General features: G+C 37.8%; 1 protein-coding gene across 1 annotated transcript in view; it reads right to left on the reverse strand.

Moving 5' to 3' along the window:
• LOC126822574 (neurogenic locus notch homolog protein 1) overlaps window positions 1-20,278 on the reverse strand; it is a 60,205-nt gene that overhangs the window by 27,680 nt on the left and 12,247 nt on the right. Inside the window, exon 2 of the mRNA XM_050551512.2 lies at window positions 862-1,042. Coding sequence (XP_050407469.2) covers window positions 862-1,042 — 181 coding nt within the window. The remainder of the gene's footprint in view (window positions 1-861; window positions 1,043-20,278) is intronic.

Consider the following 20,278-nt stretch of genomic DNA (forward strand, 5'->3'; position numbering starts at 1 on the left):
CTCCCTGTAGGGACCTCCGTCCTGCACCACTGACAAGGGGAAACTTTCTAGACCAATGCAGGGATCGAACACCTGACCTCCAGGCTAGCGAGCCATCGTCTTACACACTTAGCCACGTGATCCCCCTTGTTTAAAAGAAGCCCCCATCGTTAACTTATAATTTTCTCAATTAGGTCTAAACTAAATAATACTAAAATGGTGTTTTCGTGAAAACCTAAATGTCGTAAAATGGACTGTAGTTTTAAATGACAATTACTAATTATGATTGGTTACCATAGTATTCTTGAAATAATGATTGCAACATGCAATTATCCACCTTTATTCATACAAAAGCTAACCCAGGGTATTGTACGAGTATAACCATTTTAGCCGTTCAATCGGGATACTTTTTTGATTCTATTTCGTCTCTGGTTGGTCTTTATCACCCAGACTTGCCCTTCAAATGTTGCCGAAACATCCGTGTATTAAGTTTGATCATGATCTAAACACTGTCCAATCCTTACCAAGGGTAGACCTTTCAAACTTACCCAATCCTTACCAAGGGTTGTGGATACAGGGAAATGTCTGGTACTGTTCTAACGTACCCTAATCTAGTAACGTAGCTAGTAAGGTGTTTTTAGTGGGGTGGAGAGGAGATGGGGGGGACAGTAATTCAAACTAACCCAGTCTATCACTAGTGTTATGGGTTCGGGGGGGGGGGGGGGTGTTCAGTTCAATCTTACCCAATTTATCACTAGTAACGTAGCTAGTAAGGTGTTATGGGTGGAGTGGGGGGGGGGTAATTCAAACTGACCCAATCTATCATTAGTAACTTAGCTAGTAAAGTGTTATGGGTGTAGGGGAGGTTCAGGCCAAACTTACCCAAACTATCACTAGTAACGTAGCTAGTGGCACATTCACTAGGATTTCTATAAAATATACAAATCTTCATGACCGTTTTACACACGCAGATATCATCACAGCATGAATTATTCTGTAATTCACCATCTCGATTATCAAACCTGGTTATTCTTACTTCTACCTGTTTTATACCTGTTACCACCTGAAATAACACAAATATAACATACTTGATAACACCTGACATAACATAGGTATAACATACTTGATAACACCTGACATAACATAGGTATAACATAATTGGTAACACCTGAAATAACATAGATATAACATAATTGATAACACCTGAAATAACATAATTGATAACACCTGAAATAACATAGTTAAAATATACTTGATAACACCTGAAATCATGGCCGTCACACATGCCCCCCCCCCCCAATTGTTTTTCGGGGGGGGGGGGGGGTCGGACCCTCCCACACTCTCCCTATCGCGCTACATCCGCCGTCAGAGATTGTAAACATTTTATATAATTTCATTTGCGCCCCCCTCCCAACCCCCCAATATATATTTCACGGCTACGCCTCTGCCTGAAACAACATAGAAATAATTAATATAGGTATAATGTACATGATAACACCTGTAATAACATAAATATAACATTGAACCATGTGTTAGCCCCGGAAAGGCCTAGTTTATATCGAGGGGACAATTAAAATACAAATATGAAGTGATCCTTTGATGTTGGCGTACCATTAATTCAAATATTGGTACGGGCAATGTGCCAAGCGTACACTATTTATATCAGTTGAAATTTTGAACTCGCGTGACGTATTTCATTGCAAAGCACGTGCGGGGTGTCTGTATTTTAAGTCGTTTAATGATCCCGAGCTTAAGACATTGCGTAATATATTGAAACAACAGGTCAGGAATAACGCCCCTCGTGTTGTTTCAATGGCTCTTGGCAATTAAACCACACATAACACATAACGTCAAATCGAAATGTATTTTTTTATCCCGACCAGCAAAGATCATCACAACGCTAATTGCTCTCTAAGATTTCCAAATCCCTTGGCTGATTCCACAAGGGGTGCCACAAGTCTCTACTGAAGTCGAAATGTCCATCACAAAGGCGTGAAAAATAACTATAAAATAGTTGTTTTTCTGCCGTCATCTGATGTGATACGTGTTGTTGGTTGTTTTGTGGATTAACCACCTGCACCCGTATTATTTATTATTTCAATATTAAATATTTCCTCTCCAATCGATTAGTTTAAATTTTCTTATTAAACTGTGGCCACAGCTCAAACATGTCACAACACAACTCAAATATACACAAATTAAATGGGGTGTAACGTCCTATTGTTCTGCTCCTATACTGGGCTAATGAAGACAGGCATACGCCATACAGTGTGCTATGAGGGAAATTTTGCCCGGACAGCGGCACTACGGCCTACTCTTATATCGAATTCCAACTGCCAAGGGATCTTTTACGTGCACTAGACAGCTTTCCTTGTCAGCCCCTCCGTCCTGCATCACTGACAAGGGAGAACCACGCCGGAAAATCTCGGCCAATGCAGGGATCGAACACTCGACCTCCAGACTATCGAGCTAGCGTCTTACCCACTTAGCCACGTGATCCCCCCCCCCCTCAAATATACAACTCCAGACCATACACACACCCACAATAGAACCCGAGACCCTATAATCATTCAAATTGTTATTTTCTACATTTTCGCTTTTCATGTCTGATTAAAATACAGATCTATATTTAGTTTCGTTTTTTTATATACTTCCTATGGCTTCCACTACATGACGATCTGGCCAGTTGTAGTGGAAGGTCGCGTCAGGGGTCACACAAGCGATTTTTTAAAACCTATTCCTTAAGACATTTGATTGACCAATCAGCGTTGATGTTTCTAGTGGAATACCCACAGTTCCGTGTAGTAATGACAAGTAAAACGACATTTCGAACTATAAAAAACGAAACGAAATAGAATTTGTGTTTTAATCATTTTTACGTTAAAAATCGTAGGCGATAGGTCGCGTCAGAGTTCATACGAGCGACTTTTGACCCTATGACGTCAGACATTTGATTAACCAATCAGCATTGAAGTTACTAGTAGATTACCCACAGTTCCGTGTAAAACACGCCTAAGGATCGTCGTAACAGACCGTTTTATTGGCTAATTCCTCACACCATTCAGAACACGTTCAATGATAACAACACTTCCAGGTTCTAGTGTAGTAAAGACAAGTAAAACGAAATTTTGAACTATAAAAACGAAACGAAATAAGATCTGTGTTTTAATCAGATTGCAAATATCACAGACTTTATATTCAAAAGAAATTGAGATATATACAATTAATATTTTCTATAAATATTTATCTCTTTTAAAAAGTCTAACGTTTTACAAGTTTTACAAAATAGACCCGATTGGGCAAATTCCTGGCAACGGTCGTATTTTGATCCCTAAATAGAGAAAGGGATAACATTATTGTCTCGTCCTGTGGTTGTCGTGACTTTAAAAACAAAAAGTATATGAACACTCCCCAAAATATGTTGACCTTGATGGACCGATGAGAATTCAGTGTCGAACTGTTTCTTAATCTTTTGTTGTTTGATTAATATTGTACCCGAAAATATCTCTATGGGAAACTTACAAAGAATTAGGTTGGTTCATGCCAACAAAGAGATTAATGAAATGCTGTTGCATGTGATCCTTTGACAATGATAATTTCGCGCCAGATAAATATTTGATTTTGTTTGCGGTAAGTGTGGATATGATATTTTATTTTTTGATACAGTGATGAGAAAATATCTTAAATTGTTTATTATTAGATGCCAACGAATTGTTGTTAGTTAGTTGTATTTTACGTCCGCTTCCACCGAGGTGATATCGCAGACAAGATGCCAACGAACTCAAGGTTTTGCTTTTAAAGTGCAGGCCAGGCCCCGGTTTCACTAAGCATTCTCAGACATAAGTGAGAGAGAGAGAGAGAGAGAGAGAGAGCGAGAGAGAGAGAATGGAGAGAGAAAGATGGGGTTTAACGTTTACGCCACACAAACCAGGTCATTTTAGGACTATAATATGGTTCTATTTTATTTCAGTAATTCGTTTGCGCGTAGGGGTCTTTAGTAGTGGGAGGAAACCGGAGGACGCGGAGAAAACCCACGAAGTTGGCCAAGCGACCCTACACCTTGTCACGTACAACCAGGGAATCGAAACCCTACCAGTTGACTCAATGACAGACCTTATGATACAGTGCGCATGTGCTAACCATTCGGCCATCCAACCCACCAGTGGATCAGAGACAGAAGTGTATAGCAGTCCCGAAATGACCTAGTTTGTGTCGATTAGACGTTTTACTCTCTCTCCTTCTCTGTCTCTATCTCCCTCTTTCTCTCCTCTCCCCCCTTCTCTCTCGCCTTCTCTCTCTCCTCCCCCTCTCTCCCCTGTCTCTCCCCCCCTCTCTCCCCTGTCTCTCCCCCCCTCTCCTCCCCCTCTCTCCCCTGTCTCTCCCCCTTCTCTCTCTCCTCCCCCTCTCTCCTCTCCCCCTCCCTCTCTCCCCCTCTCCCCCCTCTCTCTCTCCTCTCCCCCTCTCTCTCTCCTCTCCCCCTCTCTCTCCTCTCCCCCTCTCTCTCTCCTCCCCCCCTCTCTCTCCTTTCTCTCCCCCTCCCCCTCTCTCCCCTCTCTCCCTCTCTCTCTGATCCCCTACATCTTATATAGAAATCATTCCGTCTGTTTTCATTGACACCCATGATTAATATTGTTTTGTTCGGATGTTAATCTATTAAACCTTAGAGATCTATTAACCTGGCTCTATCTATCTTATGCCTCTGACCCAATGTATCTTATGGATAACTACCATTCCGTTCATAAACTATAAACATACTTATGGAAAACAGGTACTTTGCCATGAGTAGGTCTATGTTTATAGTTTATTTATCTGCCCAGTTACTAAATGCCACTTAAAGAATATTACCATTCCGTTCATTTTCACCGACACTCAAAATTTGTACTAAATATTGATCTATTAATCTTACAGATTGGCTAACAAAATGGCGACAATGGCCGCAATCTATATACGACCCTGGTCCAGGCACTTAAGGGTTTTTTAACGGCTGTAGAAATGTGTTTATTTTTGTTAAAACCTATACTAACAACAAGGGTGTAATTCATGACATCCAGTGGACGAAAGCCTCGACAAATAATTATAGTTGAGTTATGCTTGTTCCCTAATCCCTTTGTCGTGTCCGACCTTAATCCCAATTGTTTTAACATTTGCCGTTTTAACACTCGGATTAACGCTCCTTGACACGGATTATCTCTAGAGCATTTGAAACGCGCTTCCAAGGTCTGGAGATATTTAACAGAAATAATATGTTAAATGTGTGTGATTCTGTCTCGTGGCCATGGCAACGACACTCTTTACAAACCTGAATTATTTCCTGCTTAAAGGATTAGAACACAGTCATGCTATGTTATTAAATCAACGCAACGATGCCCGAGATTTTTTGATGGATTAAAGGATTCACTGTTTTCAAAAATCACCCCCTCCCCGTTCCCAATCCTCTTCTGGAGCCAAAGGTAAATACAATTAGCTTTAACTCCCCGGTAACGATACGAATTGTTCTAAATGATATGAAATCAAATCACTTGGGGGTCGAGGTCCTACCTGTCGGTGCCAACAGGGCTAATTGAAGACGGGCATACGCCATATAGTGAGCTCCGTCGTTTCTTTATCAACTTCCAACTGAGCAGGTGATATTGGCCTGCGTGGTTTCAGGAATTATTGTTATAGTTTTTCTGTATTCTTGTATTACTGAATACTCTTCAAAACGTCGCCCAAATAAATAAGTAGCTGTTTTTCCATAAGTATGTGTTATATAGAGAATCTCCTACGAGTCTTTTTTGATAACAAAAAATATCAACACAAGTCGATAAAGTAAAACATAAACGAGGCTCTGCCGAGGTTTTTTTTACTTTATCGACGAGTGTTGATATTTTTTGATATCAAAAAAGACGAGTAGGAGATTTTATTTATCACCCAATTCTTTCTTACATGCACAAATAAATAAATATGATTCTTTGCCATACATTTCAATTTTATTAAACCTGATTACATTACGGCGTAGTGATACATCATTTTTGTTACAGCAATTCAACCATTGCAAAGTCCTTTATATTGACCCAGTGTTTCCATCAAGATCAATTAAAGACAGATAGTTCATTTTCAATAAAAAAAGAATTTACTTTTAATAAAAACAGAAGTTACTTTTAATAAAAAAATGAACTGTTCTTTGAAAATAAAAAAAGTAGTTCCTTTTCAGCTGAGCAATCAAATTCATGTAAAGCGATATCCACTAGATATCAGCGAGTAGATTGTCACTAAATTTTTTTTATTTATCAAAGCCTTGAAGATCTAAAAATTGAACAGTTTTAGCCCCCAAAACAAGCGGTCACCGGTGACCCTGTCCATTGTGTGTTTCATTGATCTTGTGGTATTTTCAGTGTCTTGACGAACAAGTAAAAAATAGACTAGATTATCTATGTCCACAGATTAGTTAAACTAATTGTTGATTCTGTCAAACAAAAGAACAATTAGGACTTGTGTCTTATTCTATATAACCAGGTTTTAGGTCTGGTTAATCCGTATATCCCCTAGATTATCAAGTCACTTTGCATTGTCCATAGACGCGACCATCTTTAAAGAAACGGCAACCCTTTGACGATGTCGACCAAATAAAGGTGATCGTATAATTAGATTCCATGTGTTGATTTGTCTACCTGAATGACAAGCCTTCGACATACTAACATGTCCATACGTATATGACAATGTTGAGGTAAAGGTAATTTCAACATTCCATGGTTTACGATAAGTTAGCGTAGACGGATACTATCCAACAATCTACTACGTACCTGTCACTAAATTCAAATCTTAAAGATACATTATGGGAGATTAAATAAAGAGCTGACAGTTCTCACTATAATAGTTAAAAGCTAGATAATGTAATGTCAATTTGCTGAAAATTTTAGTCAAATTCATCCACTATGATCAGCGTATTAAGAGATTGAAATTTCGGCCTAGCCTCGATCATCATTACTAAGGTCTGTACTATAAACAACATAGTTTCGGTCATCCATTTCATGATTAAATTATGAATGGAAGTTGAACAGCAAATGGGATCATAATCCAGTAAATATCGCAGCCTAGCGATTCCATCGAGAGTTGATTATGGTCTTGTGTTAATTAATAATTTAGATAACATTTGAGGCCTAAAGAAAGACCTGCAATTGGCAGATTTAGCTCTTCATAATGTTTAAATTTAAACTGCCGTTATGACGGGGATTAACGTCCGCTGGACACAAACTAAGGGACTAACACATGATACAATTTTACTTCAATATTCGCTTGCTAGTATGGGTCTTTAGCAGTAGCAGGAATTCGGAGGCCCCGAGGGCTGCACTCATGGTCGCATACAAACATAAGATCGAAACCGTGCAAGTTCTTGATTCAATGGCAGATCTTATGATCTAAAGTCCACGCGTTATACAATTCTCCCCGCCCCCACAGTCCCGCTTATGTAAATGTCCATACTTTTATTTCTTCCCGACTTGATCATTTCAACTTACTATTTGTTGGTCTAGGGGGTTGAACGGCCGAATGGTTAGCGCGAAACGCTGTATCGTAAGGTCTGTCATTGAGTCAACTAGCATGGTTCCGTCTCGCCGATTGTACGTGGCAAGGGTAGGGTCGTCTGTCCAACCTCGCGGGTTCTCTCCGGGTCCTCCGGTTTCCTCACACTGCTAAAGCCCCCTACGCGCAAGCGAATTACTGAAATAAAGTTGAACCATGTGTTTGTCCAGAAATCACCTAGTTTATATGTGTGTGTGTGGGTGTGTGTGTGTGTGTCTCTCTCTCTCTATTGGACAGTTTTATTCAGGATAGAGGTTGTTTTACATTCTTATCGGATATGAAATCGATGTATATTTTTTTAAATTCTAACAATATAAGAAAACATGGTCAACATTTGCTTCTCGGTTAATCACGGAACTAAATCCAACCTCTTGGGTGCTCGTGGCACGCCTGTCCACAAACCCGTAAAGAATGACACCAGAATCCTATTTTGTTTTCTTAGAATATTGATCCGAGGCTTCATTACATAAACTTAATCATCCCCACCCAGAACAGTTGAGCCCGGCTCTACTTCTCTTTGGTATGGCGGAAGTATGTATCGAACAGGACCGCAGTAAAACAAACATGGCGACATACTTCATAGACCATTCTTAACAAGTTCAAAGGCCTGGTCATAGTTTGTCACACGGGTCAGCGCGAAACCCGGAATAGGAAACTAAAGCAGACAAATAGGTTTACAAAGTAAATTGATGTTTAATTGTACTTTTAGTCTTAAGAGACTGGACATTAAAGGAAATTCCATACGCTGTTGCTAAATAGATAAGACTTCTGCTGCCTTATTGGAGGAGGATTTGTGATGCCCCGAAAATCTGTCATATCTCTTGCCGAATTCCATTGAGTCTCACGGGAAAGGAACAAAAAGTGCAGGGTGATGCCCGAGTTAGTGAATTTTGTTCTGAAACCATAATCCTACTGAAAAACATTTTCACGTGAACCCATATATCGGCTAAACTTTAGAACCTGAGTGGGACTTGTCATTTCTTTCTTGAACAAACTATTACGGCTTGACATTATCCGACTGGAATCACTGTCCGGCCAAACTTTGTCTTCTGGAACTACTGTCAAGCCAAATATTATCTTCTGGAACTACTGTCCGGCTGAACATTGTCTTCTTGAACTATTGTCCAGCCGAACATTGCCTTCTCGAACTTTTATCCGAGTGGCCATTTGTTTCTGGATTATGATGGAAAAGTCACTTTCAGTTGTTGTTTTGGTTTTTCTCTTTCCCTTTCTCTTGTAACGCCTGAACATTTCACGCATGTAAAATAGCTGTTTTTGAAAATAATTTAAGGTGTTTTAAGAGAAAAAGGAATACATCGTTATAATAAAAAGTTCCTTTTCCGATACAAACTGAACATTTCAGGCGAATATTTTATCCACAAATGTCGTTGGGAAGAATAGTAACATTCCCATCAAGAGTTTTAAATTTCTAAAACATAATTTCAACGTTTAAAACATAACTAAATAACACTAAAACAGGTATATGGGACAACAATCGCTGGTTTAGTATACTAATATAGGGTCGATCTCTGTCTAATAATCAGTCTGTATACTATACGGGGCTTGAACTAAAAGTAGAAACAACTGGTCAAGATTCTAATAAGTTTATAGTTAACACAAGGCACAATTTTATGGATACACAATTACTGAGTTTATCCTGTGTTAATATGTTCAATTACTATGTGCCAATCAAAGAAGTTTATAGTTAATAAACGTTAACTAAAGAACTGGCAGTTTCTTGGGTGTTTTCCGGTATTTAGTGTGTTTTCTGGTATTTAGTGTTTTTCCGGTGTTTTCCGGTATCCAGTATCACATGGTGTTTTCCGGTTGTTTTCCGGTGTTTTTCGGTGTTTTCCGGTATATAGTATAGCCCACATAAAGTGGTTAATCCCCAACAACTTATATTGTTAAGTTGATTATCACGAGAACAGTAGTTATAATACTTAAATATGCAAATTTGAATAAAGCTCTTTCGGGTGAAAATGTACAATATGATAATACACAAGCACGTAATAATGTAATAATATCGCAAAAAGTCAAATTTCCGATAGAAACCGTAAATTCAGGCAAATTTCCTCTCCATAAATAGCGGTGAGGATAGTACTAATGTTCACAGTCTACAATTGTAGATTTCAGAAACATAATTTCAATCTCTCAAACATGCACTTTAAATTCGGTGACCCGTACAGATCTCCAGCCCACGCCTCCTCCTGAGTGTCCAGTACCGGTCAGTAATGGGAATGAAATGAAATGGGGTTTAACGTCCTAATGGTCAGTAATGTCTTCTATTCGCAAATGCGCTGGTGATAATGATAACATCTCCAGTCTACATTTTTCAGATTTCAGAAACATAATTTCAATCCTTCAAACATGCACTTTAAACTGGATGACCCGTCAAGTGTTCTTCCAGCTCTGTTCAGTAGCGGTCAGTAACGTCGTCCAGTCAGATTATCAGATGTCAACATGGCGGATTGTTTAAGATTTAAACTGAAAGGAAACGTGTCACTTGTTTGTCTCTAGACTTAATTTTAACTTGGACGATTCTCGCTTAAACCTCAAAGTTTTTACAAGTTTGAAATTCTTGTTTCAAATCAGTAAAGACAAATACAAACAAAATGCGCGCGAGTTAATTACAAGATGGCGGATGGATGTGAACCAGGGGTTGTGATAAGACAGTGTTACCTTATTAGCGGGATGTTGTTGAGTGAAAGCGGACGCATAAAACGCCCAGGGATACCTTTAGCCGAAGGGTGTGAACGCGAGGTGGTTGCAAGACAAGAGTTACTTTATAAGCGGCATATTGTTAGTTAGACGGTTCTTTAAAACGAAGTCCCTTTTATTCATTGGCGTACCCGCAAAGGAAGCCTTGGTAGTTGGAATTTGAAATAAGAGTAGCCACAATCAGGGCAAAATGTCCCTCATAGAACACTGTATGGTTCATGTCAGGCATCACTAGCCTGGATAGAGCAGAACAGGAGGACGCTAAACCCCATTTCAATACGATGCCCCGGTAAAGTGCAGGGGCACCACACTACACGCAAAACAAACCCGACAATATCGATCTGCAGACAAACTATAGACATTGCAATAAATAAACTATGAATATCAAATCAAGTGGATTGTGGTTTTCTGAGTGACAGATTATAATATTTGGTTGAGGCTGAAATGATTCATTATTTCGATTACTATTTCTGTAAACCCAATACGTTAAGCTAGGTAGGTTTTAACCTCTGGGAAATAGCGACCAGTCCAGTTAATAATAATTTAACTGTTTTAATTTAGATGTTGAGAGAGAGAGAGAGAGAGACAGAGAGAGAGAGAGAGAGACAGAATGGGATTTAACGTCCACTCGACACAAACTAGGTCATTTCGGGACTAACATATGGTTTATTTTTTTTATTTCAATAATTCGCTTGTGCGTAGGGGTCTTTAGCAGTGGGAGTAAACCAGGGGACTCGGAGAAAACCCACGAGGTTTGTCACGCAAAAAGAAAACACAAGTATATATAAATATGATAACAAGAAAGACGTAACAAAAATATATATTATTTCATAAAGTCAAATTCTTAAAGCCATTTCATTATTAAAGCCATTTCATTATTAGATTGTTAAATTGTTAAAGCCATTTCATTATTAAAGCCATTTCATTATTAGATTGTTAAATTGTTAACGCCATTTCATCATAAAATTTTCAAAGATGTAAGATTTAAATCAAGGGCTGGCCGTTCTGATTATAATAGTTCAAAAATAGATAAAGAAAAATTATTAATTTACGTTATCCTTAGCGAAGTTATGAGTGATTGAAGTTTTAACAAGATAGTCTCGATTCTCAGGTATCATTGTTATGATAATAAACGGAGTCGCGATTATCGTTAAATGTCTAAATAATAGTTTATATAACATTTTAAGCCAAAATAAAGACTTGGAATAGACAGATTTAGCTCTTACATAATCGATCTTTAAGCTATAGTGAACAAAACTTTCAAACAATTACAAATCTAAAACCTAGCTAACAATTACATAATTTATCTTTCAGAAAGAAATGCTAATTATCCCATAGATAGCGCCCGAAGAATAACCAAAATTTAAAATACAAGTAGATATTTTAAACAGGAAAAAAAAAGAATTTAGATCGTGCCATTAAGACGTTAAAAAAAAAATCGTTTTGGGAAAAACTCCGTCTGTAACAAGTTCATCTCGATCTTAAGAATTTGCATAATCTCGCGATGTTTACTGAGTTGAAACACAAGAGTTTAACGACATAAAAATAAACAAATACAGGTAGTGAGCAAACAAATAAATCAACAAAGTTTTCACGGCTTTTACAATTTAAAAAACCTCTTGACGAAAATTTGACAAGTGGTTAAACACAAATTAAGGTTGTTAGGTGTGTAGAGTGGTTAGACACAAATTAAAGTTGTTTCACTGACATTTAGAAATTGAACTGGGAGACGTTGTGGCTCAGTGAGTAGGTCGCTCACTCATTACCCAGGACAGGACAGAGGACCTGACAAGGAACTTTCTCGGCAACCCCGACATCGCACCCAGTGAGTAGGTCGCTCACACACTAACCAAAGCAGGGCGGAGGGCCCGACGAGGAACTTTCTCGGCAAAACCGGGATCGCACCCAGTGAGTAGGTCGCTCACACACTAACCAATGCAGGACGGAGGGCCTAAAGGGCCTAAATGACTAAAGAAAATAACTCGAGAAAAAGAAAAACCGAGGTTTTTCCTTCGAGGGTTTTTTTTCTGAAGTTTTTCTTCCCCAGCATAACCGAAATAGAGGACTTTATTTTGCTTATAAACCGCCTATGTTTACATGTACGTAAAATGAGAATATCCCAGAATTCAAGTAAGAAAAACTTTATATCATTATTTCATACGGAAAAAAACCTACCCTGAAAGAATAACCCGTAACAGGTTTAAAGGAAAACTTTTAGAAGAATAACCCAAATTCCCCTGTACATATTCAAAGCCGTTCCGACTTTCAGACCGCAAGTTATTCCGGACAGAGAATATATCCCAGAGATCAAAGCGATTTACCTTTATAATTGATGAAAAAAAAACACCTTTCAAAGATTAAATTTAATTGGCTTGTTTTTAAACAAGAGCTGGCAGTTCGCACTATAATAGTTAAAAACTAGATAATGTAAAGGGAATTTGCTGAAAATTTCAGTCGAATTGGTCCACTCTGAACCAAGATTTTAGCGATTGAATTTTGGGCCTAGTCTCGATCATCATTACTAAAGTCGGTACGATAAAAAGCATAGTCTCGATTATCCATTTCATGATCAAATCATGAATGGAAGTCGAACAGCAAATCAAGAGAGAGAGAGAGAGAAATGGGGTTTAACGTCCAATCGACACAAACTAGGTCATTTCGGGACAAACATATGGTTTAATTTTATTAACATAATTCGCTTGCGCGTAGGACAGCAAATCGAAACCTAATTAAATAAATATCGCAGGCTAGCGATGCCATCGGGAGTTGATTAAGGCCTGGATCAGTTAATTAATGTCTCATTAATACTTTAGAAAACATTTCAGGCCTAAAGAAAGACCTGCAATAGGCAGATTTAGCTCTTGCATAATGTATGTTTAATACAGATGACTGGCTACAACAGTTTTCGACCTTCAATGTCAAATAATGTACACTGTAACGCCAGATCGAATCGATGAAAATTATTTAAATTCTTTCACTGACTTGTTGACTGACACTATGCAAATTTTTCTTATTTAAAACTCTCGTAGATATCAATTAATGTTGAAGAGTTTTACAACTGACATGACAATCATGTCCTGCTATACCTCTGTCAAGTACATAGATCATTATCTGTCAAATTTTTAAAGAGAGAGAGAGAGAGAAATGTGGTTTAACGTCCACTCAACACAAACTAGGTCATTTCGGGACTTACATATGGTTCAATATTATTTCAACAATTCGCTTGCGCATAGGTGCCTTTAGCAGTAGGAGGAAACCGGAGGACCCGGGGAAACCCACGAGGTTGGACAGACGATCCTATTTATCACATACAACTGGGAAATAGAAACCACGCCAGTTGACTCAATGACAGACCTTATGATACAGCGCACACGCGCTTACCATTCGGCCACTCAACTCCCAAGTCGACTGTGTAACCAGACGTTATACGCTAGCCAGCAAAGCAACCCATGAAAATTAGTTTATTTTAAAGAAGTAAACTCTCTAGGATTTACATACAAATCAAGTGTAAACTTATCTGATGTTTAATACGTAATTAGATCCTTGATAAAATTAATATGAAATAGGACCTAATTTATATATAAATAGCTTTAATATGTCTGAAATGAAATGAGGTGGGTTTAGATTTTTTAATGTCCGTACAGTCTATTATATTAACATATAGCATGTAATATTTAACATTTTAAATCATAACATGTACTATTTTACTTTTAAACACATAACATGTAATATTCAACATGTTATATATTAACTCAGAACATGTAATATTTAGCATGTTTTTTATTAACTCATAACATATTTAAATATTAGCTCATAACATATTTAAATATTAGCTCATAACACATATTTAAATATTAGCTCATAATATGTAATATTTAACATGTTATATATTAACTCATATAATATTAACTCATAATATGTAATATTTAACATGTTATATATTAACTCATATAATATCGAATAGTGAACATGTTATTTATTAACTCATAATGTCTCATATCGCCCAACATTCGAAAAATTTCATTTATCTATTTTATGCAATGTATTTAAGTGCCCCGTGACGAGTTTTTATGAAATGTCTTGTACAATTTTTGTTTAACAATTTCGCACTTCTGATCATATGTAGAGATTTTATGCCGTGTTTTGCGAAGATTTTATTTGAGTAAAATGAGTCATATTTATGTTATATTTGATATTTTCTCGCCATGTATTTATTTTACAAATATTGTTTAACCCTGCTGGTATTTACTGGCTAAATATAACATGAATGACATCAAATATCACGCATTCACGGCATATATAATGATTATCTGCTAATATCTAAGACAACAGGTATCTTTTTTTTAAATCGCTAATAACGAATAATAAAATTATTGAGTAACACGTATATAGGGGGAGAGATGGGGTTTAACGTCCACTCGTCCTAAACTATGTAATTTCGGGACTACCATATGGTTCAATATAATTTCAATAATTCGCTTATTGGAAGTGGGCGGAAGCCGGATAACCCGGAGAAAACCCACGAGGTTGAACAGGCGATCCTACTCCTTGTCACGTCCAATCGGTGAATTGAAACCATACCAGTTGACTAAATGACAGACCTAATGATACAACGCACACGCGCTAACCATTCGGCCAACCATTCGGCCATGTCTATTAGAATGGCAAACTAGTGATTTAGTGTGTTAGTTAGTTTAAAGTCATCCACATATTCACATCGTAAAAGAATGTAACTAATTTCAAATTCAAGAGAAATAAATTTTCAATCTACCAGAAACCAAGGCAAGAATCAAGAAACATAACCAATGAACCATGGAGCAACTGATGACCCGTGACGAGAAACTATTTTCTCAGTGTCACTTAGTCAGACAAATATTGAAACATGTTTTGGACCGGACGACTTACAACACGTGAAATGTAACATCTTCGTTAATCAAATTTTTGATAAAATCTTACTGCTGCTGTCACAGGGTTAGGTAAATAACACAGCTGTCCGTCTTAAGCAGTGTCGAAGAGAGGTTTTGTGATGCGCTGGACCAACTATTTGCTTGTATATCTGCCCCATAAACTCAAGAATATGGCTTTATATTGAGGCATATGATAAAAGCAGACATTTTGAATATGTAACAAGTACGACAGGAAATGGGGATTTGATGGCCGAATGGTTAGCGCATGTGCGTCACCTCAAGAAGAGCAAGAAGAACAAGAACATGAAGAAGTTGAGTAGCGGTTAGCGAACAGTTCCTGGTCTAAAAATAGATGGAATAAACCGTATTATTCAAATTAGGTAGGACAGCTTCAGCAACGACGTTAAAATGGATAATTTCAAATTCCAAAAACTTAATTAGTTCACTCTTTTAACCTCTATTGCAATACTAACCCCTATTGTAATATTATTCCCTATTGTAATATAGTTTATCTTAAGCCCTGTTGTAATACTAATCTCTATGGGGATGGGCGGGGTGTGGTGGGGGACTGCTTTGGCTCAATTTAGGTGGTCTGAGACCCGAAATAGTCGGAATGCCATTTACAGGTTCCATATGCCCACAGTTTCTCGGTAGGCTACCCATACCCTCGCCGTGTGCTTATCGAACCTTCAGCACTGTGAAATCTCACTACAGCACATCAATATGGAGATATAGAATCTTAATGAAAATCATCGTTCCTATCCTGCATTCGTATATATATATATAACTGGTTTTTTTCCCAAGATGAAATGGTTAGAATCTATTTTACTATTTAATTAAACAACACATTTATCAATTTAGATGTTCGGGAAATCTAGTTTGGTCATGCGTCGTTTAAAAGCTGAAAGGAGTATTCGCCGCGCCAAACGGCATACATGCATCATTTCTATCGAACCTTTGAATTGCTGAAAATAGAGAGGGTGTGTCTCTCGCAAATGCATTAACGATCACACAATTGGCGTGTCTCAATTCAAGATCAAGTAGATAAACTTTTTTATATTAGGCTACGCCAAATCTATTTTGCGACTACCACGAAGACTTCATTTCGTATAGCTTTCTTGTTTGTTAACATGATGACTCAGGATTTTGTAAGGAAGGTAAATTTCGTTAGTTTAAAGATTTCAATAAAAATTCAAAAAACGTGAACGACTTTTAAAAGAAAACAATTTTTCGTGTGTCGTGTGTCAAGTTCAAAGGAAAGTAGAAAAGGAGAAATTCGTAGTAAATGTTTTAGTTGTACATGTACCTAAATGGCAAAAGGTCTCCAACAAATGTAACGGTAGGTTATCCGTGATCGTATGAACGGTGGTGGTGGTGTTTTTTAATACGATTATGTTAATGATTTGAAGTATAAAAGAGAGAGAGGGGGCATACTTTGTTTTCGTTAATTTGTTTCCGTGCGCAGATCCGGAATAAAACCTGCAAGGTTGGGATGGTGAATTAACTCATCGTCCAGTACAATCCCGGATGTCGAACCCATGGCCTACATATATAACCGGACGTATGTTCAACAGCTCACGCGTAGAACACTTCACCCTAGTAACTTCAACACCAATGGTAAAAAAAATACATATTGAGTATGTATGCCTATACGCAATGTATAAAGCTACGAGAGAGACATGGAGTTTAACGTCCACTCGACACAAACTAGGTCATTTCGGGACTAACATATGTTTTTGAAATTTTTATTTCAATAATTCGCTTGTGCGTAGGGGTCTTTAGCAGTGGGAGGAAACCGGAGGACCCGGAGAAAACCCACGAGGTTCAACAGGCGACCCTACTCCTTGTCACGAACAACCGGGGATTCGAAACCACGCCAGTTGACTCAATGACAGACTTTATGATACAGCGTGCACACGCTAACCATTCAGCCAATAACCCCCCCCCCCCAGCTATACGAGAGGTTATTGAGATAAATAAATTGGGTTTAACGTTCACTCGACACATTTCGGGATTAACATATATGGTTCAATTTTATTTCAGTACTTCGCTTACGCGTATTCGGTCTTTAGAAGATCCGGAGTAAACACACGAGGTTAGGCTGGTGATCCTTGTCATGTTGAAGCGTGGAATCGACACCACAGCACTAATGACAGACCCTATGATCTAACGCGCACACGTAAGTAATTCGGCAACCCACCCACCATATACGAGAGGTGTAGCGCCACTGTGAATAAACGTGCTTAAACTTAATGCGTGAACATCCTCTTGGAATCATTAAAACAAAATAAAAAAAATGACTTCTGCAAATAAAAGAAAGAGTTTGAAAGTAAATGTTATGTTTATATTCATCGCCATTTGTGTATTACGTCATATAAAGGTGGGCATGTTCCCACGCCATGCCACGCCACCTGGCTGTCGCGCTGGATTAACTCTGTTTATTTGTGTATTTTGTTATCAGGTTTTGTCTTGTTAACACACCTTGTGATGTAAGTGGGGGATTAGCGGAACCCATCCTCGTGAATTATGTCTGATTATCGTCTCTGTGTTGTTCCACGTCCAGCCTTTGTATTCTGTACATTTTGTCTTTAAACCAAAAACCACAATTCACGACACGCCCCTGTGTCTTTTACAGCGCTTGTTTTGTATCAACTTCTTTGTTCATTAAAGTCACCGATCTGGACACTCCTGGCGTTTAACTAACACGCCTTTTTTTATTTTACCTCGCTGAATCGGCCTCACTTCTTTTGTTTTAGAACTTTGGGTGGAAGAAATGTGTTTATAGAAGTTGATTTAGCCGCGGAATGCCGAGTGTTGGGAGTTTGTATACATACAATAGGCGATGGTTCCCGTGTGTTGTTTTGAAGTTTATTCAGACCCGATAGATTTAATTAAGAACAATGACACATAGCAGGCATAAATAAAGCTAGAAAATGAAAAAAAAGTTTGTGTTTTTCGTTTTGTTGAGGACAAAAAAAACTAGAAGATGAAAAAAAAGAAGTTTGTGTTTTTCGTTTTGTTAAGGACTGTGTAAGATTAGCCTATAAATGAAACTTCTACAATGAATATTAACTTGAGAAGAGTTATTAGCTAGGGTGATTGAAATAAAATACAAATAAAATAAATTAATAGAATAAAACAAATATATAAAATATATATAAAAAAAATAAAATGAAATAAAATACAAATAATGAAATAAATTGATAGAATAAAATAAATTAAAATAATAGAATGAAATGAAATGAAATGAAATGAAATAAAATTAAATAGGGTTTTTGTTGAGGACTGTGTACGATTAGTCGATACAAAGAATATTAACTGGAGAGCTATTCGCAAAGGCAATTAGTATATTTATTTAAATATACAAGCATTGATCAAACATGCTGACCAGCTAATAATTTATAGTAATTTTATTGAATTCGTATAGCGTCACAATGCAGCTTGTAAATCTACACTGTGTCGTGAAAATATATGATTATAAATACACAATGTAAAACAATATAAATATATAGAATATCATTAAAAATTGATATGAAAATATTTGGTAAAACAAGATAATAAAATTTAAAAACATAAAACAAAAGGGCACAGGTACAGATAGAATATAAAAAGATTAAAAATTTTTGATCTTTCAAATACGTCAGTAGAGTTCCAAATCGTTGGTTCCTGGATACTTATGACTACAATGTTCCGGTCTGTATCATTAAGAACCCATGAGATTGTTTACGCCCATAAGAGTTTTTGGGAGTCACGGTGGTTAGGTGGTTAAGACGCTTGCTCGCTAGCCTGGAGGTCGGGTGTTCTATCCCTGCATTGGTCGAGAAAGTTTAGCGGGATTTTCCGACGTGGTTTCCCCTTGTCAGTGGTGCAGGACAGCAGTATAGTCGTTTGGATGGGACGAAAAACCTAGGTCCCGTATATACATTGGCATGCACTTAAAAGATTCAGCTGTCTAGTCCTTCGGATGATACGAAAAACCGAGGTCCCGTGTATACATTGGAATGCACGTAAAGGGTCCCTTGGCAGATGGAATTCGATATAAGAGAAGGCGATAGTGCCGCTGCCCGGGCGAAATTTCCCTCATAGCACACTGTATGGCGTATGCCCGTCTTCATTAGCCCAGTATGGGAGCAGAACAGTAGGACGTTAAACCCCATTTCATTTCATTTCGTTTACGCTCGGCTCCTACTGGCAAGGGAAGTTTTGATAATCCGCTAGGTGGTACACCTGTAGGAGATTTAATGGCGTAAAGCTAACCCCCACTCTTCTTCATACTTCGAGAATAAATCTCTGTCCCAAATGTCTGCCATTACAAAACTTAGTATATTGTTTCACATCTGGCATTCACACAAAGAATAAAAAAATTATTCATTTCCATTAAATGGAAGCAGAATAAATACTTCTCAAGATTTTCGAAGTTTACTAAGTGTTTTCGACTAAAATCGTCGATTTAGGACTTAAAATGTCGGTCAACTAGCTTAGTGTCTGTTTTCAAGCGGAGCTAACTGTAGGCAAGCAGCCTAAGTTTAGTATGCCCCCTCCCTCTCTCTCTCTCCCTCTCTCTCTCTCTTTCTCTCTCTCTCTATGTGTGTGTCTCTCTCTCGTTTTGTTTCTCTCTGTCTTGTCTTTCTGCCTCTCTCTCTCTCTCTCTCAATCTCTCAATCTCTCTCAATCACCCTCTCTCTCTCTCTCTCTCTCCCTCTCTCAATCACCCTCCCTCTCTCTCTCTCTCGCTACTCTACTCGACATACCACTGTTTGTTAATAAGTTATAAAGTGATGCAAGTTATAGTGACAGGGTTTGAGATGTCGTCACGACCTCTACAGTACCAATAAAACCTTTAATCAAGTTTGTTTTAGTTTATTTGTTTCCATGGTTAAACCATTCCTGTTAAAATGTAGTGACTTGTAAGTAAATTAACAACCCACGTGTTACCCTTAGGGCGTTAAATATATCACCTTAGCAACAGATACAAGTTTTACGTTAAACTAAAAAAACATATTAGTAAGTGCACGCAAACAGAACCGATAAGACAAACCTACGGATACGACAAACTACACCGTTAGCCTTGAGATCGCGTGTTCGATCCCTGCATTGGCCGAGAAAGTTCA

This window comes from Patella vulgata, chromosome 5, assembly GCF_932274485.2.
Source record: "Patella vulgata chromosome 5, xgPatVulg1.2, whole genome shotgun sequence".
In the NCBI taxonomy this organism is placed as follows: domain Eukaryota; kingdom Metazoa; phylum Mollusca; class Gastropoda; family Patellidae; genus Patella; species Patella vulgata.